The sequence below is a fragment of the Miniopterus natalensis genome, chromosome 3 (assembly GCF_054644295.1).
Source record: "Miniopterus natalensis isolate mMinNat1 chromosome 3, mMinNat1.hap1, whole genome shotgun sequence".
NCBI classification, from domain to species: Eukaryota; Metazoa; Chordata; class Mammalia; order Chiroptera; family Miniopteridae; genus Miniopterus; species Miniopterus natalensis.
The window spans coordinates 99,091,690-99,118,356 of NC_142083.1; the positions used below are offsets into that span (position 1 = coordinate 99,091,690).

Sequence of the window (26,667 nt, forward strand, 5' to 3'; positions counted from 1 at the left end):
TCCTGGCCTAAGAAAATCTGTATGCTTCTTAGACACTGGATGTGCAAGCGGACCTACCCTCAGCCACCCTAACATACGACTTACATACAGCCCGCTTCTCCTTCAGAACTAAATGTTTTCTTTCTCTTTAACTGGGGTCCTTCCATCCCTGGATGGGTGCTTAGATCCCCTTAAGTGTTAGGGTTTACTGTATTCAGAACTATGTAGACTCATGGGAAAGAGAAAAACAATCCTTTCAGAGGTCAGCAAACGCTTCCTATAACAGGAGTGGATAGTAAATATTTTAGGTTTTGCAGGCCATGCAGTCAGTCTCTGTCCCAGCTACTCACCTCTGCTGTTGTAGAATGAAAGCAGTCATAGTCAATATATAAATGAGTGGGCATGGCTGTGCTCCAATAAATCTTTATTTACAAAAACAGGAGGTGGGCCAGATTTGGCCTGTGGGCTGTAGTTTGCAGACCTCAGCTTTATACCATTACCCGAGACTTCTCTTAAGACATTAATTTTTTTTTTTTAATCACATTTTAAAGCATCCACGGTGGAGAGGCAGTTCTTCACAAATCCATGCTTACACCACCATAGAATCCTCATTCTGCTTCAGGTATGAGAAAACTCTTGAGTTTCGAAAATACTGTCACTGTTTTTTATCACACAGTAAAAGGCTATGAAATGGGCCGTTACAAACGGGCTATCGATGGCAGTTAAGCCAATTCTGCAAAGCACCTAAAAAGATGGAGAGGGAGATGGCATTTACTTCTGAATTCAACCTAAATCACTGGGGGCCTGACCAGTGGGAGAGTGAGCCCCGAGTAGATGGGTCCTTGAGTCCTGTTCTGTGCTGAGTCTGTGCTGCGGTGTTTAACCTGCAGAATCACTGCAGTTCTTCCTTCCTAGGCAGGCCACTGACAACCATACCTGTGTGGCGACAAAACACGATGAGATCATGGCCATTTACTTCACCAGCGGGACAACAGGATCTCCTAAAATGACTGCACACACCCACAGCAGTTTTGGTTTAGGATTATCTGTAAACGGAAGGTATGTTCATAGAACTGCAGCTGGAGGTGTCAACACGTGCTAAGGTGATGATTCCTTTATTGGTCTTTTGGATTTGTTGCCCCAAATAGATCAGGGCTATTCTTTGTCTTCCCAGGTTCTGGCTGGACTTGACGCCTTCGGATGTGATGTGGAATACCTCTGACACAGGCTGGGCAAAGTCTGCATGGAGCAGCGTGTTTTCGCCATGGATCCAGGGAGCATGCGTATTTGCACACCGTTTGCCGCAGTTTGAGCCAACTTGCATCTTGCAGGTAAGGCAGAGCACAAGAGGTCAGCATTTAGAGATGCATTAGCAGGGCCACTGACAGGACTGTCCCATAGAGTCGCTTGCAGAAATCAGAATACAACATGATTTAAGATATTTCACATCTGGGAAGTAAAAAAGCCTGAAAAGATAAACTAAGGAAAGGTGCAAGTGCATTTATGTTAGAATAAACAAAGTTTAAGCTGTGCCGTGCCTCCCACAGACACTTAGGCACTTATTAAAGTTGTAGAAAGACCAAGAGTGCTTCTTGTACATTGCAGACTCTCTCCAAGTTTCCCATCACCGTCTTCTGTTCAGTGCCAACTGTATACCGAATGCTTGTACAGAATGATATGACCAGGTAAGAAAGGCTGGTAAACAGGCACATAATGGGGACAGGGGAGACAAAAAGGAAGCTCTAAAAGAAAAGATCTTTCTGCCTAAAAACACAGTTCCAGACTGGTAGGTATGGGATTTAGCAATCTCTTCTCCTCTTGCTTCCATTCTGTAATAATAATTACTGCGTCCGGGGCAGGATCAGCCATGTGCGTAGCCCTGAGAGCCCAGTGGATGGTGAGTGTTCCCCGGCCCGAGAAAGGGAAGAAGTCACCCCTATTTGGAACCCTATCCCAGCAAACAGGAAACATGATGGGTGTCACTGATTCCATTTGAAAGGGTGAACTGGTAAATATTTTTAATTGATTTTACTTAAGTTTGAGTAGGAGAAGTTCACATGACATAAAATTCAAGAGGTATATAAGAATATATATTAAAAGTCTTCCTCCAAACCTTGTCCTCAGTCTCATTTCTCCTCCCTGAAATCTATGTGTACACAAGCCAATGGGCATATGTTCTCTCCCCCTCTCTTTTATACATATAAATGGAAACATAATGTGCACACAGTTCTGCACATTTTCCCCCCTAACAATACATTCTGGAACTGTGCTGTCCAGAGTGGTGATGACTAGCCACACGTGTTTAAATTTAAATTTTAGTAAAATAAAAAATTCAGTTACATATTATAGTTAATTATACTGTAGTGCATGTTTGAAGTTGCTAAGAGAGTAAATCTTAAAAAGTTCTCATCACAAGCAAAAATAATTTTGTAACTATGTAGGATGATGGTTGTTAACTTATTATGGTGATCATTTCACAATATATACAAATGTTGTACACCTGAAACTAATTTAATGTTACATGTCAATTATACTTAAAAATAAAATTCAGCCCGGCTGGGCGTGGCTCAGCAGTTGAGCATCGACGTAGGATCCAGGAGATCGAGGTTCGATTCCCAGTCAGGGCACATATCTGGGTTGCAGGCTCGATCCCCAGTGGGAGGCGTGTAGGAGGCAGCCGATCAATGACTGACTCATCATTGATGTTTCTGTCTCTCTCTCTCTCCCTTCTCTCTGAAATCAATAAAGATATATTTAAAAAAATAAAATAAAATTCAGTTGCACTAGTCATAGTTCAGGTGCTCAGTAGCCACACAGGGCTTGAGGATACTATAGTGGATAGCACAGATTAGAGAAATTTCCATGGTAACAGAAAGCCCTATTGGACAGCACCACCCAGGAACTTCCGTGTTCTTTTTTACAGCTGTATACTATTCCATTGTATAAATATATTATAGTCCAATTCAGATCAGTAGCAAACTTCTAATCCTGATTTAAAATATTAAATATGATCAACATGTGTGGTACCTTCCCTAAGGATTTTTTTTTGCAGTAAATCATGCTCCCCACCCCCCCCAAAGAAAAGGGAGAAAAGAAAAAGGAAAACTGGTGTTTGGGGAGTCACTTTATAATGTTAGAATGGCTTATTTTTGTATTGGAGAGGGGAGTTAAGAACTGAAACACACTTAATGTTGACATTTCATTAGAAATCATCTTAATTTCCATTTCCTTCCATTTTTCCTCCTAAATTTAATCTGTGATCTGTCTTCTGAGAAGCTGTAAGTTCAGAAGCTTAAAGCACTGTGTGAGTGCTGGGGAGCCCATCAGCCCTGACGTGACTGAGCAGTGGAAGAGGAGGACAGGGCTGGACATCTATGAAGGATACGGACAGACCGAAACGGTACAGGGACCTCACTGGACAGACAGGGCTGGGTCCTACTTTGTCCGATGACTAGAAACCAGTGTTCCTGATATCCCTATGATCATTTGAGGGCCAAGAAGGGAATGGAGTGGTCAGAGCAGTTTTTATAAAGCTTGAGGGAAGCTAGTTGCAAAAAAGCTCTGAAACAGACACAGTTGTTGTTTAAACAGCCTAGCATTACATCCTGGAATGGAAATAGCCATTCATTGAGAAAAACTGCTGTATAACTCACCAAGGTAAAGGCATTAAAATATTTTTTAAAAGAAAAAAATACTAGAGCTACAGAGAGATTTCCCCTTATGTAATAGGGAACTTAGTCAGGGCTGCCTCAAAAATAGAAAATCCTGAGTTTCTAATTACTTAAAACAGTAGGAGTTTGCTGGACAACGCCTTGACAAGCATACCCTAACAAGGGTTACCTAAAGAGCTTGTAGAAATAGGAATAAGAAATCCTGGAGAAAATGAAAAAAATAATAACAAAAGTGGTAATTATGTAGAAAAGAGGAGGGGTAAGATGGAGCAGGTGAGGGAAAAGCTGAAAGAACATTTTCCAAGTGTATCTTTTTTACAGTGCTTCAACTTAATAAACCATAAGAATGTAGTGCCTGGTCAACAATGAAAATACGAAAAATAAAATTAAAATTAAAACTGACAAATTTATTAAATTAAATAGGAACAGCGTATCATGCTCATATGAGTACAAATGTTTTCATAATATGGATATTTTAGCAATTATAAATTTATTAAGTGTTATAACTTTATTATATATAATTTGTTTAGTGTCTCTATACTTCATGAGAGCAGAGAATTTGTTTTATTTTGAACCTAGTTCATACTAAGTTCTCAATAAATATGGTGGATGAACGAATACATTTTATGTTACTTGTCACGTTATTTTATTTTCTTCTTCTTAACTAGGTGCTAATCTGTGGAAATTTTAAGGGAATGAAAATTAAGCCTGGCTCAATGGGAAAGCCTTCTCCTGCTTTTGATGTTAAGGTCAGTACATACACTTCCAGGGGAATCTATAACAACTAGGTACCTTTACCACTCCCCCACTTCTACCTTCCCTTACACTCCTAGTTTGGGCGATAATTTCATGTTACTTTCATGATATCTTAACTTCCATGGAAAAATGGAAATGGACTAGAAATATTAGTTTGTTGGTCTCCATTTTTTTGTTGTTCCAATTTTAGTATATGTGCTGCTGAAGCGAGCACTCCATTTAGTAGTTCTAAGCATTTTATAAAATTAACCCATTTAATTTCCAGAAGGAACCTATGAGAGACATAGTAATATTAGAACCATTTTGCAGCAAGGCCCAGAGAAGTTAAGGAATGTACCCAAGGTCACACAGTAGCTGCTAGTGCTGGGATTCATTCCCAAGTGATCTAGTTCCAAAGTCTACTCTTTTTTTTTTTTTTTTTAACATTCGCCCAAGGATGTTTTCCATTGCTTTTCGGGGTGGGGGGGTGGGGGGGTGGGGGGGCGGGGAGAGAGAAATACCGATGTGAGAGACACACCAATTGGTTGTTTCGGGCACATGCCCTGACCGGTGCCAGGGATCGAGACTGCAATCGAGGTAAGTGCCCTCTGCTGGAATCAAACCTGGGATCCCTCAGTCCGAGGGCCGATGCGCTAACCACTGAGCCAAATCCGCCAGGGCCAGAGTCTCTACTCTTAACCCCAACACCACACTGCCCCTTCTGGTGAGGGAGGTCAAGACTCCTAAGAGGGTTCAGTGGGCCAAGAGAGGCTGAAGTTTACAATGGGTGCAGCATTCTTTCTTTCTTCCCTCAGGCCTGTCTGGCCACCTCTGGCTCTGTAAGCACTGCCATTTCCACCCCTTAGCCCTAAGTGACATCCTATTATCTCATCAGCACTCTCGTACAGGGTTGGAACTGTTCTTATAGCAACCCAGCCAAAGCTAGGTATAGCCAAAGGAACTTACACTGATAAATAAAAGAAAGCAAGAGCAATAAAAACGCAAAATGGATGAATTTATAGAGAGCTCAGAACCAAACTTAACTGAAGGTTGTAGACAAGATCAATGCTTCCCAAGCTTATTCCATCATAGGAATCACATGGGCACTTGTTAAAAATACTAATTTTCTGGCCCCTTCCCTAGAGATGCATTTAGGGCAGGCCCCTGAAATCTGTATGAAACAAGCATCCAGATAGTTCTTAGATCAGGTAAGTTGGAGAAAGTTTAGATGATATTGATTGCTGATACCACTCTTTATATAAACCAGATGCTGGGTCCTTTCCTTCACCTTAACTTTGCTGTGGGAACCTTGTCTAAAGATAGGATTGCCTAGTGGTTCAGGTCTGACTGCTCTTTGGTAGGGGAGTGTCTTTGGGTGAGCTCTCACCTAGCTAAAAGCAGCTGCGATGACACTCCAGCCTCTGGGGATGTGCTCCAACCAGAGGAATATCAAGTTCACGTAACTTCAAAGCCCAAAGCTTGTAATTTTCATGTTTAACATTTCTGGACCCCTTGAACAATAAGGAATGTGATTCTCTCCAGCGACAGAACATTTTGTCTTTTCCCTGTCCATTAGTCTGTGATAAGTATTTGCAACTCCTAAAATGTCTCCTTTCTATCAATATTCCTTGATACCTGGAGCCAAGTATTTCTTTAGATGACTGGGTGGGAATTCATATTTTTTTAATTTACAAGAACTTAACAGTAAGGTTTTATATTTGGAATTCCTTTGCCTTTCAATTTGTCATTGAGGACATAGCCCTCTTCCTTCTGGAAAGAGCCAGATAAGTAATAGGTCTTTATTTTCCACACCGGCCACATCTCAGGCCTAATGGTTCTCGGCGGGTGACATCAAAGCAGAGTCGAGTTTTCATACTTAGGAACAGCTAAAGTTATTTAGAGCAAAATCCGGTACATAAGGTAAGCAATCAACCCTGGAAATGCTAATTTGGATTTTTAAAATTTCAACTGGCCCTGGCTGGGTGGCTCAGTTTGGTGGCCCACCCTCCCGTACACTAAGAGGTCACGGGTTCAATTCCTGGTCAGGGCACACACCTAGGTTGCGGGTTTGATCCCCAGTCGGGGAGCATATGGGAGGCAACCGATCGATGTTTCTTACATCAGTGCTTCTCTCTCTCTCTAAAACATATCCTCGGGTGAGGACTGAAAAAGAAAACTTGGGCTGCACTCCCTGGAGAGATTCCACAGGGGAGTGTAATGGCGAAAAGCATGGGCTCTGGACTCTGACTGCTCAGGGATGAATTCCTGCTCAATCCTGCACTGTTACTTAAACTCTCTGCACCTCAGTTTCCCCATGAGTAAAATGAGCATAACAATAGTTCTAACCAAAGAGGATTATTGTAAGGACTAAAGGAAATAAGACGTGCAGTTCGTAAAGTGTTAGGATTTATTACTTGGAATAAGTGCTCAATAAATGCTTGCTTCTCTTAGGGAACCGTGAGGTTTGGGGAAAGGGTCGGAGAGCGAGGCTTTAAAGGGCTTACCCTCCACCGCTTCAACTGTTTTCTTACGTTGGGCTGCTGAAGTCAGGTTTTGTTTGTTCCACAAAGTTTGAAAACCAGTAATGAATGTCTGTTTTAGAGGAAAAGACAAGCAAGATATATTGCTAAATGATAAAAGCAGGTTGCAAAACAGTACATTATAAAATGATCCTATTTTTTCCTAGGTCTAAATAATCTTCAAAAATATTTCCAAAATGTGATTATTATTGGATGGTAGAATTAAAGAAAACTTTTATTCTTTTTTCACATGTTGCTAACCTTCATTTTATATATTTTGCAATAAGAATTTAACTAAGTACATTTCTATTAGGAATTAAAGTATTCTTAAAATTTGTTTAAAGTCTGCATTCTTAAATGGCAAAAAATCAAAACAAAACAAGCAAAGCAAAGATTTAAGAGGTGGCATTAAGTAAAAATTCCCTTCAATAAATTGTTCTGTTTTTTCCTAGATTTTAGATGCAAATGGCAATGTTCTACCTCCTGGACAAGAAGGAGACATTGGCCTTCAAGTTCTACCCAAACGACCATTTGGCCTTTTCACTCATTATGTAGTAAGAGACTTATTAAATAACCTCTTATTTTCTACTTGTTTCTCAAAAGTCCTTGGTAATTATCTATACTTGTCACAAAACATACCTAGGATAGGTACTTGGCCTTCTATTTTAATTTTTAGTATTGTTGAAAATATTACAAATGTTCCCCCTCTCCTCCCCCTGTTGATCCCCTCCACCCGGCATCCACCCCCCCCCCCCAGGTCTTATCCACACTACTGTCTGTGTCCATAGGATATGTATATATACATCTAAGTTCCTGATTACTCCCCTCCCGCCCACTCGCCACCCCTACCTTCCCTCTAAAATTTGTCCGACTGCTCCGTGGTTTATTTTGTTCCTCAGTTTATTTTGTTCCTTAGATTCCACATGAGTGAGATCATGTGATACTTGTCTTTGCCTGGCTTATTTCACTTAGCATAATACTCTCCAGGTCCCTCCATGCTGTCCCAAAGGGTAAGAGATCCTTCTCTTTTACAGCTGCATAGTATTCCATGGTGTAGATGTCCCACAGCTTTTTACCCACTCATCTGCTGATGGGCACTTGGATTGTTTCCAGATCTTAATGTAAACTATGCTGCTACAAACATAGGGGTGCGTAAGTTCTAATTGGAGTTTGGGGTTTCTTAGGATATATTCCCAGAAGTGGGATCACTGGGTCAAATGGAAGTTCCATATTTAATTTTTTGAGGAAACTCCATCCTGTTTTCCACAGTGGCTGCACCTGTCTGCATTCCCACCAGCAGTGCACTAGGGTTCCCCTTTCTCCACACCCGCTCTAGCACCTGTTGTTTGCTGATTTGTTGATGGCAGCCATTCTGACAGGTTCGAGGTGATATCTTATTGTGGTTTCAATTTACATCTCTGATGATTAGTGACTGAGCATTTTTTCATGTCTCTTGGCCATCTGAATGTCCTCTTTGGAGAGGTGTTTATTTAGGTCCTTTGCCCATTTTTTAATTGGATTGTCTTCTTTTTGTTAAGTTGTAGGAGTTCCTTATATATTTTGGATATTAACTCTTTATCAGATGTATCATTGGTGAATATGCTCTCCCATACAGTGGGCTCTCTTTTCCTTTTGTTGATGGTTTCTTCTGCTCTGCAAAAGCTTTTTATTTTTATGTAGTCCCATTTGTTTATTTTCTCCTTTGTTTCCCTTGCACTAGGAGATGTACTGGCAAACATATTGCTACGAGAGACATCTGAGATTTTGCTTCCTATGGTTTCTTCTAGGATTTTTATGGCTTCACAACTTACATTTCTTAAGTCTTTTATCCATTTTGAGTTTATTCTTGTGTATGGTGTAAGTTGGTGGTCTAGCTTCATTTTTTTGCATGTACCTGTCCAGTTTTCCCAACACCATTTGTTGAAGAGACTGTCTTTATTCCACTGTATGCTTTTGCCTCTTTTGTCAAATATTGAGTGTAAAGGTTTGGTTCGATTTCTGGGTTCTCTGTTCTGTTCCATTGATCTATATGTCTGTTCTTGTGCCAGTACTAGGCTGTTTTGATTACAGTGGCTTTGTAGTATAACTTGATATTGGGTATTGTCATCCCTCCAACTTTGTTCTTCGTTCTCAAGATTGCTGTGGCCGTTCAGGGTCTTTATTGGTTCCATATAAATTTTTGAAGTGTTTGTTCTAGATCTGTGAAGTATGTTATTGGTATTTTAATAGGGATTGCATTGAATTTATAGATTACGTTAGGTAGTATGGACACTTTAATAATGTTAATTCTACCAATCCATGAACACGGTATATTCTTCCACTTGTTTATATCTTCCTCTCTCTCCTTTTTCAATGTCCTGTAGTTTTTCACAGGTCTTTTACCTCTTTGGTTAGGTTTATTCCTAAGTATCTCAATTTTTTTGTTGCAATGGTAAATGGGACTGCCTTTTTAGTTTCCTGTGAGCTCACTACTGGTATATAAAAATGGCAGGGATTTCAGGGTGTTATCTGCTACGTTGTCGAATTCCTTTATTAAATCTAGTAGTTTTTTGGTGGGGTCTTTAGGGTCTTCTATGTACAGTACCATATTATCTGTGAATTACAGTTTTACTTCCTCTTTTCCAACTTGGATGCCTTTTATGTTTTCTTCTTGTCTGATTGCTGTGGCTAGGACTTCCAGTACTATGTTGAATAAGAGTGGTGAAAGTGGACATCTGTTTTGTTCATGTTCTTAGGGGACATGGCTTTAATTTTTGCCCACTGAGTATGATATTGGCTGTAGGTTTGTCATATATGGCCTTTATTATGTTTAGGTATGATCCCTTTATTCCTGCTCTGCTCAAGAGTTTTTATAAAAACTGGGTGCTGGATTTTGTTGGATCTTTTTCTGCATCTATTGATATGATCATGTGGTTTTTGTCTTTCAATTTGTTTATGTGATGTATCACATTTATTGATTTGTGAATATTGTGCCAGCCTTGCATCCCTGGAATAAATCCCACTTGGTCATAGTGTATGATCTTTTTAATGTATTGCTGGATCTGATTTGCTAATATTTTGTTGAGGATTTTAGCATCTGTGTTCATCAGGGATATTGGCTTGTAGTTCTCTATCTTTGTAGTGTCTTTATCTGGTTTTGGAATTAGGCTAATGCTGGCCTTGTAAAAAGAACTTGGAAGTATTCTTTCCTCTTGGATTTGTTGGAAAAATTTGAGGATAGGTGTTAATTCTTTGAATGTTTGGTAAAACTCCCTTGTGAAGTCGTCCAGCCCAGGGCATTTGTGTGCTGGGAGTTTTTTGATTACTGCTTCAACTTCATCAGTAGTTATCAGCCTATTCAAGTTTTCTGACCCTTCCTGGTTGAGTTTTTCTAGGAATTTGTCCATTTCATCCAGGTTGTCCAGGTACTTGACCTTTTCTTGAGACCCACTGTCCTCAGACAGAGAACTGAAAAAGCACCCAAATGCTTGCTGGAGAAGGGCACATGGGCTCCCCTGGGCTGTAACACTGCTCCAGGCCCACGAAGGCACGGGGAGGCAGCCCCAGAAAGAAGATAGTCTCTTAATACACACTGGCCCTCTCTGCTATCCAACACCACCAATCATCTTCCTGAAATCCCTTCTTGGGAGGGGTGAGACGGATAGAGAATGGCGGCAGTAACATTAAGTATATTTCTTCCACTGAAGGCCTTCTGAGCTCCTTACAAATGTATTTTCAACTGTAATCACAGTATACAAATAAGAGCAAAGTTGACATAATCGAAGGTCTAGGTTCTACTTGTTGGTGAATTTTACGTAATATAGCAACACATCAGTTTTCTTCCTGCTAAAGTTACAGAACCAATTCTGTTTTCATGTAAAACCAGACAAAATACAAAAAAACCACCACCACAAGCCACAGAAAAAACATCCTGTCTTTTCTTTGAATTATTAGGTGTAGATGCTTTCTTTTAACTCTGAGTGTTCAATTCTCTTTCCTAATAGTGTTTGGTGTTAGTCACTTAGCAAAAGACTTAGCCTGCTCCTCTGAGCTTGCGCTCCTGCAGTATATATTTTGTGATCTCTCTAAGGAAACTCAGGGTAGAAGCATGCCCACTCTTTGTAATTAGTTTACCTTCCTCACACTGGGCTGCTCAATGCTGGGACTGCGTCCTTATTTCACATGCTGGCTCCTCTTCATTCTTGGGCTTCTCAAAGGTAGCGGACTTCTTTCTCCTGAACATTTAAAAGTTCAAAGGAACAGAAAAGTCACATTCACAATAACAAAATGCTATTTGTTTCACAGGATAACCCTACAAAAACAGCCTCAACTCTACGAGGCAACTTCTATATCACTGGGGACAGAGGCTATGTGGATGAAGATGGGTATTTCTGGTTTGTTGCAAGATCGGATGATGTCATATTATCCTCTGGGTAATTTTTTCATCTGTGCATATGTCTTTATTAACTGATCACCAGTGTTCTGGAATGAACCTGCTGCCCACCTTTATAAATTCCTGTTGTATGTTTTACTTCCCAGTTACCGAATCGGACCATTTGAGGTAGAGAGTGTCCTGGCTGAGCATCCCGCAGTGGCAGAGTCAGCTGTGGTCAGCAGCCCAGACCCCATCAGAGGAGAGGTACAAGAATGAATTCATCTCCATTTTATAATGTGTTAGCAGTCTAACACATACTTTTAAATAATAGTTCATTAAAACAGAATTACCCAAATAATTCACCCACTTACTGTGCAAGTCAGATAGAAATATGCTGGTCAGAAAGAACTGCTACAAAATTTGACTGCAAAATACATACTATAAGGAATTGGAATCCTTTCCATGGAGCGAGGGCAAAGGGGGTGTGAATGCCACAGCCCAGGCTTACACCAGGTAGGGTGTCAGAGTTTAGCTAGGTTGGGTCACATTGTTACCCAGAGGTCTAGAAACTGACATGGTCCCTGGAGTAGCACGAGAATAGGCTGGCATCACAAAGCGGGGGGTGGGAGCAAGGTCTGGGGCAGGAACCGAGGCAACCAGAAGCAGGCTGGGTAGGTAAATAACCAGAGGATAAGGGAAATAAGCTATAAAGACAGAAGTCCTGAAAGCTCACTCCTATTGGGGCTGATCACCTGGTAGTTTGGGCTTAAAGGTTCCATGCCCCTCATCAGGCGCCCTTTGCCAGACTCCCAGTATTCCAGGTGAGTAACAGCAGGGGACAGATTCAGTGATTAATGAAGTTCATCCCTTTGAGCTGAATTCCACCAGAAGGGTTTCATGACTCTCAGCTCCTCCTGAACCTCTCCCCTAGCATCAGTCCTCATTGATTTTACCCAGACAGATGCTTGGTAGTCAGCTGATATCCTAGAGTATAAGACAACAAAGTGGGTTTGGGTCTGCCCACACAGGGATCCTGGAGTAGGGCTTGGGTTAGCCAAGTGAGGAGAAAAGATTGCCCAGCTCCATTTCCCATTAGTGAGCAGCAACAATTCCCGGCAGATGTGGGTGGGTGTCCTGAGCCAGGTGTCCTCAACAAGGTGGCTGTGTTCTATGCTTCTGGCAGCTCCTCTCCTTCTGGTAGCAGGCCTGTCTTAGCTGGGCTCAGTCTTCCTCCAGGCTAGGTCTTCCCAGACCTAGGATTGAGTAGCAAGTTCCAGAAGAATTGACCAAAAACAGATAAAATGGCCCTAGTCAGTTTAGCTCAGAGGTTAGAGTGTTGGCGTGCGGACTGAAGGGTCCCAGGTTTGATTCCAGTCAAGGGCACGAACCTCAGTTGTAGGCTCGATCCCCAACCCCACTTTGGGCTTGTGTAGGAGGCAACCAGCCAATCGACGTGTGCCTCTCACATTGATGTCTCTCCCTCTCCCTTCCACTCTCTCTGAAAAGCAATGGAAAAAATAGCCTGGGTTGAGGCTTAAAAGAAACAGAACAGATAAAATGAAGACTTTATGGCAATATCCAAAATATTGATCATTTTTATTTACATTCCATAGTCTTGCAACTTACTGTGTACATTTTCACACTGTTGTCTATTTTGCAGTGTTTTAGCTTTAAAAATTCCTAATGCTATTTGCTAATCCTAACTAAGTACTTGGACAATTTTATGATTTTTTTCCTCAGGTAAACTATCCAAAAGCAGATGGGTTTGCTGTGCAGGCTGATGCTCTAACCACTGAATCACACTGGTCAGGCCTGGTTCCTTTGCTTTTAAAAATTTTCAGCCAGTGAATTAATTTACCTACATTTACCTTAATTTAGCTACATTTTCATAATTTTAAAAAATGTGTGATTTCCACAAGGCTTCTTTAAAAGACGTAACTTCCAACAGGGACAAAGAGATGGACGACTTTGTTACCGTTGCTTCTTCCGACAAGAACATTTAGCTTTTAAGTACTATTTTAACATTGGCATGTGAAATAAGGAGCTGAGAAGTATTTGTCTTGGGTGCTCGGTTCCTAAATTTTTTGGACCACACAGCTTCTTTGGAATTTGAAGGCCACTGGACCTATGCAGTGATGAAAATGTTCTGTATTTGCACCATCCAATACAATAGCCACCCCTGGTATGACTAAGGAAATTTTATTTCATTTTAATTTAAGTGTAAATAGCTACATGTGGCTAGTGGCTACCATTCTGAATAGTATAAACATAGACTCTTCTCATAAACATGCAAAATTTTGCAGAGTGTTTCAGAGAAACTTTGAAGCCCACTTAGTTTTCAGGTTAAAATAAATCTTGTGCTCCTACTACTACAACTAATAACGAATGTTTTTGAGGACTTAGTATATCCCAGGTATTGCTGTAAGCCTTATACCTACGTTACTTTAATCCATACAACTTTTTATAGAGAAGGGAACTGAGGCACAGAGAGGTGTCCTAACTTGCCCAGGATTATACAAGTATGACGTGAACCCAGGCTGTCACACTTCAGAGTTCATGCTCTCGACGAGGTTAGGTTGTTCCTTGTTAATTTATCATTTTCTGTAATGGTTTATAAAGACTGTTATAAAGATAGGCTTATCCAAGGTGCAGAAGTCACCAATATGCAAAGCAGTAATTACAAACATTAGTTTTTTTTTTTTAAAAAACATATCTTTATTGATTTCAGAGAGGAAAGGAGGAGGAGAGAGATAGAAACATCAATGATGAAAGAGTCATTGATTGGCTGCCTAGTCCGAAACCCGGGCATGTGCCCTGACCGGGAATCAAACCCCAATCTCTTGGATCCTAGGTTGATGCTCAACTGCTGAGCCACGCCCGGCCGGGCCAAACATTAGTTCTAAAAATAATTTGCCTCTGAATGAACAAGTCACTTATAACAAGGATACATTTAGCCTGGCCGGGCATGGCTCAGCAGTTGAGCACTGACCTGGGAGCCAAGCAATCGGGGTTCAATTCCCGGTCAGGGCACATGCCTGGGTTGCGGGCTCGATCAATGACTCTCTCATCATTGATGTTTCTATCACTCTTTCTCCCTCTCCTTTCCTTTCTCTGAAATCAATAAAGATATATTTAAAAAAAAAACACAAAAAACAAAAACAAGGATACATTAAAAAAATATTTTTTTAATTGATTTTAGAGAGGAAGAGGGGAGAGGGAAACATTGATGTGAGAAACATTAATTGGCTGCCTCCTGCACGCCCCCTACTGGGGATTGCGCTGCAACCTTTTGGTGCATGGGACAACAGCCAATCAACTGATCCACACTGGCCAGGGCTAGCAAGGATAAATTTAAAAAAAAATTCATAAAGCCAGGCCGGTGTGGCTCAGTAGTTGAGCATTGACCCATGAACCAGGAGCTTACAGTTCAGTTCCCGGTCAGGGCACATGTTCTGGTTGCAGGCTCAATCCCTAGTAGGGAGCATGCAGGAGGCAGCCGATCAATGACTCTCTCATCATTCATGTTTTTCTCTCTCTCTCCCTCCATCTCCTTTCTTCTGAAATCAGTAAGAACATTTAAAAAAGCAGCAGAGCAGGCATAAATACAAATAATTTTTAAGAAATGTCAAAATATGGATAGGATACAATTATATACATGCATATACAGACATATACTCACACAGTTGTGCAACTGCCCTATGGCACATGTAAATTAGAAATGTTTAAGGGGTTTTGGTAAAGACAAAAATAAATGCTCATAAAATGTTGTAAAACTGCTCATTGGTAAACAACGGTCAACATGTGAAAACTTGATAACTGCAAATCTCCATTTCTCATTAACTGGTTGCCCAGAGTGGTTTATTGTTCCAAAAAATTCACTTTCAGTTAACACTGATTCCCAGGCTATAGTGGGCAGATAACGTTGGCAGCTTATCTTCAAGCTGAGTACATGACCTGTGAATAAGATCTCAGCCTCTTAAGTGCAAGAAATTTCATCATCAAAGTTGCAGGAGCCTCCTGGAACTGTGACCAGAGGAAGCATCGTTCCAAGGAGGGCCTGGCTGGTGATCTGGATTTGGTGGTGCATTACTATTTGCCTCACCCAGAGCTGCCTCTAGGGAAGGCAGTGCTGGCAGTGCCAGGAGAGAACATTTATAATATCAATACACTCTTGAAGGGGCTCCACATGAGGGGTGGCCTTCTGCCTTCTCCATTAAAGGTCCAAACACTCTGAGCAGGGTTCGGCAAAGCAGTTCAAGAAAGGGTAAACTCTGAGCAGGATTTCTGAGCACAGAGTGATGAAAGCTTTCGTCTTCTGCCAATTAGAGAGCAAGGCCACCCCCACATCTACTCCTGTTCCTCAGGGTCAGGAAAGTGGGTCAGAGCAACAGTAAAGCAGCTGTGGGAACCTTCGCAGCCTTGCGTCAACAGCAGTTATCGAATAAAGAGTGCATGGCCTCAAAGATGTGTTCTTTCAACAAGCATGTGATAGGCCATGTGAATACTGTTCATAAGGTGGGGACCTAGAAGCTAGGCTAGATCAAGCCTGGGCTGCTACACAAGAGACTGTGCTTAGTGTATTGCCAAATTTCCAGTACACTACAATTTTTTGAAGGAGATAAAAGATGAGGCAAGAAGACAGAAACAGAGATACCAGAGACAGGTGAGAAAGTAGAGTTCAAGATGTAGTTAGATGAGAAGGTTCAAGTGTAGATCATACACAAAGCAGGGGTCCCAGAAGCTCTCCTGTATTAGATAAACAGGAGGTGGTGGCCCGGCTGGGCGTAGCTCAGTGGTTGAGCACGGACCTAGGATCCAGGAGATCGGGGTTCGATTCCTGGTCAGGGCACATGCCTGGGTTGCAGGCTCCATCCCCAGTCGGGGCGTGCAGAAGGCAGCTGATCAATGACTCTCTCATCATTGATGTTTCTCTCTCTCTCTCTCTCTCTCCTTCTCTCTGAAATCAATAAAGATATATTTAAAAACAAAACAAAACGAAAACCAGGAGGTGTGAGCACCAAATGCCTGGCTTAAGAACAGAGCTAGGATCAAACTCTGTTAAACCTTCTGGCCTTCCACCAAGCACTTAGATTCCCAGTCAGAGAAAGTAAACAAGACACACTAAAGCATAAAAATACACAATTCATCTTACTGGTGTTTCAAATATTTATTTTAGGTAGTCAAGGCTTTTATTGTTCTGAACCCCAATTACCAGTCACATGGCCAAGAACAACTAAAAGAGGAAATTCAGGAGCATGTAAAAAAAACTACAGCACCCTACAAATATCCTAGAAAGGTAGGTATTCTAATTACGATAAATATTTGCTTAGTGTTCTGGAAAATTTAAGCAGTTTATTTTTTCAATTTTAATGAAATTCTCCTCAAACATGCTACACCCAATATTCTAAACTGAATCAACGGCATGGTTAAGAATCAGAACCTTTGAGATTACATGAAACTCTTAAATCAAATTTGTTTGGTCACCTGGCTCACCAGACTGGTAGTAAAATATTAAATATCAAGAAAAATCTCAACAGTGCCCCCCTTCCCCCTTGTTACCAGAATCCCACCCCAATGTGTCCTATTCTCTACATAGAGTTCATAATAGAGCTGCTATAGAATTGACTTTGTCTAAAGATGAATACTGGGCTGATTTTCTTCCCTTGATACCAACAGGTAGAATTTGTTCAAGAGCTGCCAAAGACTATCAGTGGGAAGATAAAAAGAAATGAACTGAGGAAGAAAGAATGGGAAACTGTTTAAATCCATTCTTTTAACTATCACAGCATCCATAAAACAAAGACTGTAGAAACCCAAGATTATGAAGAGGTGATAAAACTGTGACAGTATGCTTATGAACTACTGATTTAAAATATCGTGTGGCCGTAGCACCAGAGGCTGGATTCTGAAAAGAAATAGTAAATGCCTCTGCGTTAGTATCAGTGTTCTTATAATTTGCTAATACAAAAAGAATACCATCAACTGATAAGGAATTTTTAAACGTATGGTATAGAAGCAGTTTCTGAACCAAATCTCTGATCTGTTGATTTTCACATCTTAATTGAGTTAACTCTTATGATATGTTAATATACAAACCAGAACCAATCTTCAAGCACTGAAATAAAACTAACACAAGCTTTTAGAAACACAAGAAAGCCAGATTACTCTCAAAGTATAAGTATCTACCTGAAAAACAGGCTAGTGATTTTTATTAGTCATATTTTTACTCAATTAACTTAAAACAGTTTAAAATTAGTTTCAAGGTCTAACTGCAAAAGAAAGATATCATATACTATTATTGTTTATTATATTTAATCTAATAAATGCAGTTTACAAAATATTTCATTTATGGTTCTTCAAAAAAGAATGATAAATTTGGCAAATGTCAATATATGAAATATAAATAAAACAGTTTAAGACATTTTAAGAATACTCATAATGTTTGGGAATTCAAGGAACAATGAGGATTCATACACGAACAGAAGACAAAAGTTAGGTAGCTGGTGACTGAAATTAGAAGCCTGTGAAATTTATTTTCTCTCGTGTGTGTGTATGTGTTGTGTGTGTAATAGCCCCAGTGCAGTCTAGAGTTCAGATATGCTGTCCTCATAACTTGTAGCCGTATACACTCCTTTTCTCTTTACCACACTAGAAGTCGCATTAAAGTAAAAACATGGTTTAGATACAAAGAAAGTTTATCAATTCCTCATGGAAGGTCTGAGTCTCAATGAATTTTTAGCAGAAACATTTACATTTTGATCACAAACATGACTTGTTTCTGGAGAACCAGAAGTGAAGGCCCCTGAGGAACGAGACCAAACTGTGCTGTTGGCCCTCTCCTTTTGAAGTGTTTGTTCCCATTTGAAATAACCACATTTTCTGTTTTCTTGGTATTTCCCAGTAGGGCAACAGAAGAAGACTTTTCCATGGTTCGGTCCATTATTAGAAACAACAAGTCTCTTAGACCTTCGGCCACACTTGCATAATGGAGGTGTCATCTTCCCACTCTTCCAAGGCTCCTGTAGGTTAACTGCAGGAGTTAAGACAGAGGAGGGAACCTTCCAAGAAGAAGTTCTCACTGGGGAGCCATCAGATGATGTAGGCTTTTCTTCATGAATAGTGAAGGTCTGTTTTTTCGATAGGGGGGAAATTGGGGGACTGGATAGATTCCTTTTAGTACCACCTAAAAGAAGACACTTCCCCAAAACTGAAGGATAAGACATATTGGCCTTAACACTGTTCAGACTACTTGATTTGCACTCAGGTAATTTAAAGTTCGAAACATCTGAACTTGGATCTTTGGATTCTTTTACATTATAAATAGTAGTATGTGGACTCTTATAGACAATTGACTTAGAGGTCTCAGATTTTTGAGGAGTTTCTTCTGTGCCTCCAAAGTTTCCATAACTTAGCATTTCAGATTCTTTTAGAACCACTAACCTTTCTCCAGAATTAAATGAAGTAATTAAATTTGAATCACTAATAGGAGGCATACAATCTATATTTTGCTCAGGCTGAGATGCTGGCAATAAAGCTACATCTTCCCAATCGGCCAACATAGGTAAACAGTCAAGAGCAGAGCTCATCTCCATATCAGAAACATGATTAACAGATGAAATAGTAGTTGAAACAAGCACCAATTCTGAACCCACTGTTGAAGACTTAGATTTGGTATTAAATGCATGATGTTCGTTTTTTATTTGCTTCTGCACGGGTGTACTGAAGCTGGGACACTGCAACTGCCCCAGAGAGGTAGAGGACTGAGCATTAAAGAGAGATAAACAGCTTGTGACACTGCGCAGACCCACTTTTACACTGCTCTTTGGTTGCAATTCATCTTGCTGTGCCTTTATAGAATTCGTACCAACTGGCCTCATTTGAACTTCTTCACGGTGTGCTGTCCTTTTAGGCTCCCTGTCACACATGCTGGGACCCTGAATGCTACCACTGCAGGCCGATGTTTCTTTAACTTGACTGGTATTAGAATTTCTGGCCAAAATGTTGGGATTCTTCTTGGTGGGAACCTATGATTCCACAGACAAATCCAATAGCTTTAGCAACTGTATATTCAGAATTTCTTTAGTATACGTTATTATATGACGAAACAGATGCCATCATTGATTGACATAAATTATTGCACACATGACATCTACTTTTCAGTGACCCTACAATTACTTCTGAAGTTTGAGATAACAGAATCAAGGAGCAAGATGTCACTGACCTTATTCCAGGACCTTGTGATTTTCATTAAACAACCATCCCTGATCATTTTCCAAGCGAGAAGGGCAGTATTCCGAGAATCATCCAGTCCTGAGGAAATAAATATCAAACACTGAATTTAGGAGGACCAGTATACAGAAATATATCAAAATGACAAAAACAAAAAAACCACCACTTAAATGGAAATTGGAACTATTAGTTTTATGACCATCTACTAGTTTTAATCATGATAAACTGGTCTTGTGGAAAGCTGTGGCAGCCTTACCAATGAAAGACAAAATCTCTCACATTTACAGAGGAGGTGAAAATTTGTTAGTTCACAAAAATGTGACCAACATTCTGCAGGGACCATGTTTTGTGAGTAATCTAACAGTCTTGTTCAATTTTTCACTAGTCCACTGTATTATTTGGGCATTTGTTTAATTCCATTTGATTGGCCAATTCTTTTCATTCTTTTTTAGCAATTGGACAGCCACTAGATGGCAGTCTTTATCTTATAATACTTCATGAAAGTGGTAATTTGAGTCTTAGAAACAACTTAAACTGTATAGATTAGTAAGAGCTTTTTCTAGGCTGAAGGATACTCCTTATTAACGACATCATAAACAATGAGATTCACATAAAAGACTTAATAAAAAATAAAATTACTTACATAATAAAATTATTTTCAATTTATACTAACCAGAATGTTCTCGTCCCAAGAATTCTATTCCTACTTCCTGCAGGGCACCCCGCAGTCCTTTTGGTTTTCTCCTATAGAAAATCTAATGAAATAAATGAAGATATGTCTAAAAAAATGATTACTATTTGGAAGGCTATGTATTAACCGTTTTTCATAATTTTTAGTACTAGATTTGGAACGTGCTTATTTTTGTTGTTTTTACAGACTATAAGAAACGTATTCAAGTGAATGTTTCAAGAGAAAATGTTTTATTTGTAGGAATCCATACCCTTGTGTGGAATAAAGTTTAATCATTTTTCAACAGAAAGAAACTGAACATGCCCCCACCCTTGAATCTTACCTTGTAAGTGACTCTGAGATCAATCCAAGAATTTAGGAACACAGGTTTAAACAGCTGTTTTCTTTTACACTCATACTCGAGGCAAACCCCCAAGTCCCAGTCTGCATTAAGTATATTAAAATAGAGCAAAGTTAATGATGCCGGCAGTTTTTGCTTATGCAATCATCCTTTATAAATAACATGCTGAAAAATGATATAAAATAGAATAGTATGATTTAGAATAATATAACATGTAATACTATGTACATACTATAATAATATAACAGAATAGTAAGATTTAATTGCCTTGCTAATATCTAGCAATTATTCACTTTCTGTAACTTTATTGCTAAGAAATTAAGTTGGTGACTAAATTCCAAAATGAAATTTAGCACTCAGTAAGACACAATGACCATTTCAAAAATAGTAAGATTTCAAATTATAAGGTCTCTATGGAGATGGTTATCCGCTTTCAACATTCTAAGAGAATGCTCATGTAATTGAGAAACCAAACACCTGAAACCAAGTATCACTATCAATGCTAAGCAGCAATGGCACAGCCGTTGCTATCAATGAGAAGTAATGGCAATACTGTATCACAGGCATACAAAAGATCTACTCTAAATGGCCTGTTTTTCCCTTGATGTATACATTAGTGAGTGTGAAATAAAAACAAAGGATATGAGTTGAACAAGGAATCTTTTTAGTCAAGGTTGTATAAAAATAGCATGATTAGAGTTTTCACTAAACCATCTTTACCTGGATTCAGAAGAATAGAGAGAAACAATCTAGAAAAATTCTTCAAGTTAAGGCTTACAGTTTTAAGGTATCCCAGAATGGTAATTTTGAAAATATAAATCAATTTACTTTTCTTGATTAACATCAACTGGGCACTTGGATTTCTTTTCCTCGCCCAGGTTAACAAGTATAACTCTTACTAGACGTAAAGAATTACATAGTGGTGATAATACTCATTTATGATTGATAGATATAACCCTTTTTTACCTGACCAAGTAACAAATGCGCACAATTTTACTTCTGAAGTAGACAGATCTGAAACCCCGGTAGCAAAAATAATTTTCTTCTGTTGCTGAATCTTCTGAATCCATTTACAGAACTGAGATAGGCAAATCTTCAGAGGGACTCCTTCATCAACTTGAGCCTGAACAGTGACAAAATCTGAATTCAACAATCGAATTTCATAATTATTGAGCACATACTCAGGCACCGTGGGGTATATAACAAAGAAGTTCTACTGACAAAGAGTTTATCTATTGAAAACATGGGAAAGAGATAATGTGATGATTAGGACTCTACAGAATAAGAAAAATTAGGTTACCAATTTAAAATCACACAGAAATATAATTAAATTCAGATCACCAGAAATTTTATGTATTTCCACAAAATAAATTTGCTATTCATTTTTACATTATTCTTTCTAATTTTTAAAGATTCTAATGGACTTCTGGAGGGGACATTATTTCTCCTAACACTAAATAAATCTAATTCCAAAAGGTATATAGCTTTTATTTTCTTTTTGAAGTTGATTTCTGAATTTAATATTTTCATCATACCTGCCTGTTTATTGTTTGAGAGCTGGGGGAGGGAGGGGGTGAGAAGAGAGGTGGGGAAAAGGGAAGGGCATACCTGCTTTATGCCTGTCAGTTCCATGCAAAATTCAGAAAGAACTGGGTGTTCCTGAGGCTGAACATAAGCATGGAACTCAGATTCAATCTCTCCAGTTGATGTGTTCAGCAATACTGCTGGAAATTCAACTACATGGGAGAATCATCAATTGACCCTTAATCAATCACTGTTTCGGTAAAATCATATTAGAATGACTAAAGCAGTATGATGTAATGGTTAAAGTTATGCCAAAGAATGTCAAAACCTTAAAGTTGAGTGTATCTACTTAAAACCCTTCAATATATTTCCACCATTAAATATAATGACCATGTGGAAGTTAAAATATACATACTCCTTTTTGCAAAGGTATTTTTCCCCCAGTTTCTATGCAATTTAGATTTTAGGTAATCCTAAAACAATTATTTTATTATTTCAATTTATTGGGGTGACATTGGTTAACAGAATTACATACGTTTCAGGTGCACAGTTCTATAGTACATCATCTGTATTGTGTTCACCGCCCCAAGACAAGTCTCCTTCCATCACCATTTATCCCCCCTATACCCTTTTCTACCTGCCCCGTTAAAAAAATCATTTTATATGACAACACATTTAGGCATTAGGTTTTTGTTTTCTGTTTTGGGGGTCAGGTTTTATAGTAAGCTACCAATTCATAGACGATCTTGTTTTCTTTAACTGTTTGCTTATATCTATAAACTTTAAAGTGACATCTAATGACAGCCAGCTTTGGCCATGGGCAGTCCAGACTTACTTATTTCCTGGGTCTGGTGGCGTTTCCCATCATTCCAACATGTCGACTCAAAATCAATAACAATCAAGTAGTCAAATAACTGCTCTGCAAAAGATCAGGGTGTCCGAACGCTTTACCAGTGTTAAAAGTGCAAGGCACGAAATATGAAGAAACGAGGCACACTACTTACTGAACTTGCTCCTTCCTAGATGTGCATTTGCTGGCGCCACTGACTTTCTCCTGATTAATCCAAGCTGCCTAAAGAACGGAAAGCAACCCCCCTGCTGAACACGTTCAGGCACACCCGCTCGAACAGCTGACAGACTCGCGGTGTAACTCATTACCGACGGGCTGGGGCCGAGGGGAAACGGACCTAGACTTTGAGCGCAAAAGGCTTCGGCTCTTGCACTAACCGCTACTCTCTCTCGATTTTAGTAACCATGGACCTACACGGACTTCAAAGTACACATTTGCAAACCTAGACTGCTTCCTTCTGCTTCCCTTATTTTACAGCAATGCTGAGGAACTCGAGTGACTGTAGAGGTAAAAGTGCGCCGAGGCGTTTGTTCTTGTTGCCTCTGCACCTTTCAAGCCCTCGCTAGTGTGCACAGCACAGTTCTGAGGAGACAGGGCAGGTCTAGGCTTCTAGGGACTTAAAATACCTGGGTAAAGAAAAACAGACGCCCGCGGTCAACTACATCGCGTGACCTCATTTAATTAATCCTCGGCGGTACGAGGTGGTCGCTTTTTAATGATGAGGAGATGAAGTCAGTAAGCCGCCAAGGAGCACGCTTGGTACGGGAGCGCAGGATGGTGCCCTGCGCCCGCGCCGCTCGCTGCTACCTCGGCCCGCGCGGGGAGTCAACCGGGAGCGGGCAGGAGCCGCGGCCGGAGGCTCGCGAGGGGGCGGCGGCTGGGCAACGAGGGGGCCGGCTGCCTGCCACCTCCGGGCGGCCACACGCGCGTCGTCCTCCCCGGAGGCCTAGACCCGCTCGAAGCCCAGGTCGGAGACGCCGGGCTGCAGAGGACGGAGGCAGCCCCCGCGGCAGCCCCGGTCCCGCCCCCCGCACCGGGAGCGACGGCCGCGCTGCTCGCAGCACACCAGGAGCGACGCTCATACCGCACCGCCCGCGCCGGAGCGACGCCCGCCCTCAGCCCTCCGCGTACCGGGCCAACTTCTTGGTCGCCATTCCCCGTACGTCGCCCCGCGGCCCAGCTTCCGGAAGTCTCCGGGCCCTCACTTCCGGTCCGTTCTAACGGCCCGCGCAGCTGGGCGGTGGGCGCGCCGGGGCGGAGTCCGGCGGCGTCACGCCCCCCGCTTCTCCCAGCGGTCTCGGCCGGGGCTGAGGGGAGCAGCAGTAGGTAGGGGAGCCACGCGGCGCCGCCCCGTTCCCTCTTCCCCACGTGTGGGGGCGCGGTCGGCGGCTGGGCCCCGCTCGGCGCCGACGGTAAAGCCCTTAGGCGTGGGCGCGGGTTTTCTCCGCCGCGGGACCGGGACGGTGGCGGCGCCCTCTCTCCCGGCGAGCGGGAGAGCTCGGTGCCCGGAGCTCCGGGCGGAGGGCGGCTGCGGATACTCAGGCGCGGCGCGGTTCCCCTCGGCGGTGCCCTCTCCCCTCAGCCATGGAGCCGGCCCGGGGGAAGGCCGGGAGGCGCCCCGAGGAGGGCAGGAAGCGGAGGCGCGCCCCGAGCGCGCTGGTCGGCACGGCCGAGGCGAGGAGAGCCGGTGGGGAGCGTGAGGAGAGGCCGCCCGCGGCCAAGGTGAGCGCCGGGCGCCGGTGGGAGCGGCCGGGCCCTCGCCCCGCCGCCGCGGGCCCTGGACGCGGGTCAGGCTCCCGCGGGCCTCCGGGGACCTGCTTTCGGACCCGTAACGTGGGAACGTGCCGCCCCCTCCCTCGGGCGCCCGCCGGCGACCTCCAGCTGGGCAGGTGCCGGCCGGCGGGAGGAACGCGCGCTCGGCCGGTACCGAGGTTCGCGCGGGGGCGCTCCGGGTTCGGGCGCCGGTGCCGCCCCCGGGCGAAGCTGCGAGCGCCCTGCCGGCCGGGCCGTGGGCACCCGGGCGCTGGGGGTTCAGAGACGGGGGGAAAGCATTGGAAGGATGAGTAAGTCGGGTAGAGGTTAGCCGGGAAGTGGCGCTGTGGGGCATCCTTTATTAAAATGGGATTCCATTTTTTACCTGTCAGACTGGCAAAACAATTTTTTAAAGGTTAATGTAAGAAGTGTAAGGAAATTGACAGCCTCATCACTTTTTAAAAATATATATATCTTTATTGATTTCAGAGACAGGAAAGGAGAGGGGGAGAGAGAGACAGAAACATCAATCATGAGAGAGTCATTGATCGAGCCCGCAACCCGCGCTTGTGCCCTGAGCGGGAATCAACCCCGATCGCCTGGATCCTAGGTCCACGCTCAACCGCTGAGCCACGCCCGGCTGGGCCTCATCACTTTTTTATTTTGAAGCAATCTTAAACTTACAGAAGAGTTGCGAGAACAGTCCCCCCACACACACACACTCACACATTGAAACCAGCTGACAACACGGTGCGCCCCCCCGGGTGTCCTAGGCTGTGTTTTCTACAAACAGCCCTACGTGACAGTGCCACCGTCAGAATCAGGAGGTAACGTGGAGAGGTGTTACCTGCCGCCTCATCCTCGGACCCCTTTGAGTTTCTGTCCTTTTTAGCAGAATGGTGTGTTGTGCTGTTGTGTTGCCACGTCTCCTTCAGCCCAGTCCCCCAGTCTTTTTCCTTGATGTTCATGACCTTGCTTTTGTAGAATCCTGGAACAGTTATCATCCAGAATGTCCCTCAAGTTAGGTTTGTCTGTTTGCTTATTATTTTTTAATCCTCACCGGAGGGTATGCTTTTATTGATTTTTAGGGCGAGAGGGAGATTTTCTTACATGATTTTTAGTTTTTTTTATATGATTATTTTAGATTTTTCGAAAGAGAGAGAAACATGGATCAGTTGCCTCCTGTTCTCACCCCCACAGGGGATGGAACCTGCAACCCAGGTGTGTGCCCTGACCAGGAATCAGACCCCCAACCTCTTGGTGCACAGAAGGGCACTCCAACCCACTGGGCCACCGGGGGCCTGTTCGCTTAGTGATTGGATTCAGATTATAAATCTTTGGCAGAAGTAGCACAGAAGTGATACTGTTCTCATGTATTTTATCAGATTGCACACTTTTTTTTTTTTTAATCCTCACCCGAGAATATTTTCCTATTGATTTTTTAGAGAGAGTGGAAGGGGGAGGGAGAGAAAGAAACATTGACGTCTGTGAGAGAGACACATCGAATGGTTGCCTTCTGCAACCAAGGCACCCACCCCAGGCTGGAATCAAAGCTGGGACCCTTCAGTCCTAAGGCCAACACTCTAACCACTGAGCCAAACTGGCCTCGGCTTGCACAGGGTTTTGATTGTCCCATTTGGTCATATTAACCATGATTAGTTGATTAAGATAAGTGTGTGCTAAACTTCTCTAAAGTTACCTTTTCTCTAATTTTGTGGGGAAATGCTTTCTCATTAAACTAGCAATTTACTTATTTTTTTCTCAGTGTGAACTCATGGTTACCTATTGTATTCAGTGGGTTATAATCCATTCTCATATTTTGATGCTGAAAATATCCCAGATTTGGCCATTGAGGGAGCTGCTTGTCCTTTTGACGTGACCCCATCATTCTTGGAGCATTTCCTCACTTCTCTGGCACAGGTGTTCCAGGCTCATCTGTGCTTTCCCTGCCCCAGCCCTGGAATCAGCTCTTTCTCCTGGGAGATTTGGTTTATTTCAGTAGCGAATGACATTTAGAAACTCA

General features: G+C 42.0%; 3 protein-coding genes across 6 annotated transcripts in view; 2 read left to right on the forward strand and 1 right to left on the reverse strand.

Moving 5' to 3' along the window:
* ACSM3 (acyl-CoA synthetase medium chain family member 3) overlaps nucleotides 1–17,615 on the forward strand; it is a 44,836-nt gene extending 27,221 nt beyond the window's left edge. Inside the window, exons 5-14 of the mRNA XM_087815816.1 lie at nucleotides 895–1,038; nucleotides 1,154–1,351; nucleotides 1,566–1,664; nucleotides 3,256–3,379; nucleotides 4,319–4,399; nucleotides 7,357–7,458; nucleotides 11,189–11,316; nucleotides 11,423–11,522; nucleotides 16,435–16,554; nucleotides 16,935–17,615. Coding sequence (XP_087671942.1) covers nucleotides 895–1,038; nucleotides 1,154–1,351; nucleotides 1,566–1,664; nucleotides 3,256–3,379; nucleotides 4,319–4,399; nucleotides 7,357–7,458; nucleotides 11,189–11,316; nucleotides 11,423–11,522; nucleotides 16,435–16,554; nucleotides 16,935–17,021 — 1,183 coding nt within the window. The 3' untranslated portion in view covers nucleotides 17,022–17,615. The remainder of the gene's footprint in view (nucleotides 1–894; nucleotides 1,039–1,153; nucleotides 1,352–1,565; nucleotides 1,665–3,255; nucleotides 3,380–4,318; nucleotides 4,400–7,356; nucleotides 7,459–11,188; nucleotides 11,317–11,422; nucleotides 11,523–16,434; nucleotides 16,555–16,934) is intronic.
* On the reverse strand, nucleotides 373–24,074 carry ERI2 (ERI1 exoribonuclease family member 2). Of its 3 annotated transcripts, XM_087815815.1 has the most exons (11): nucleotides 24,024–24,074; nucleotides 23,047–23,114; nucleotides 22,878–22,961; nucleotides 22,127–22,254; nucleotides 21,485–21,641; nucleotides 20,501–20,601; nucleotides 20,161–20,242; nucleotides 19,480–19,568; nucleotides 11,018–11,118; nucleotides 6,890–6,977; nucleotides 373–1,385 (listed from the first exon to the last, which is right to left on the reverse strand). In XM_087815815.1, exons 1-9 carry the CDS (start codon nucleotides 24,044–24,046, stop codon nucleotides 11,095–11,097), a joined length of 756 nt encoding a protein of 251 aa, XP_087671941.1. In that variant the 5' UTR covers nucleotides 24,047–24,074; the 3' UTR covers nucleotides 373–1,385; nucleotides 6,890–6,977; nucleotides 11,018–11,094. The 3 variants fall into 3 exon arrangements, with proteins under 3 accessions (XP_087671941.1, XP_087671940.1, XP_087671939.1); XM_087815814.1 differs by lacking the exon at nucleotides 373–1,385 and having other exon boundaries at nucleotides 6,781–6,977; XM_087815813.1 differs by lacking the exons at nucleotides 373–1,385; nucleotides 6,890–6,977; nucleotides 11,018–11,118 and adding an exon at nucleotides 16,411–19,282.
* Nucleotides 24,075–24,476: 402 nt separating this feature from the next.
* Nucleotides 24,477–26,667, forward strand: part of REXO5 (RNA exonuclease 5) — a 31,495-nt gene continuing 29,304 nt past the window's right edge. For both annotated transcript variants that reach the window (XM_087815817.1, XM_087815818.1), the window contains exon 1: nucleotides 24,477–24,614. In XM_087815817.1, coding sequence (XP_087671943.1) covers nucleotides 24,477–24,614 — 138 coding nt within the window. The remainder of the gene's footprint in view (nucleotides 24,615–26,667) is intronic.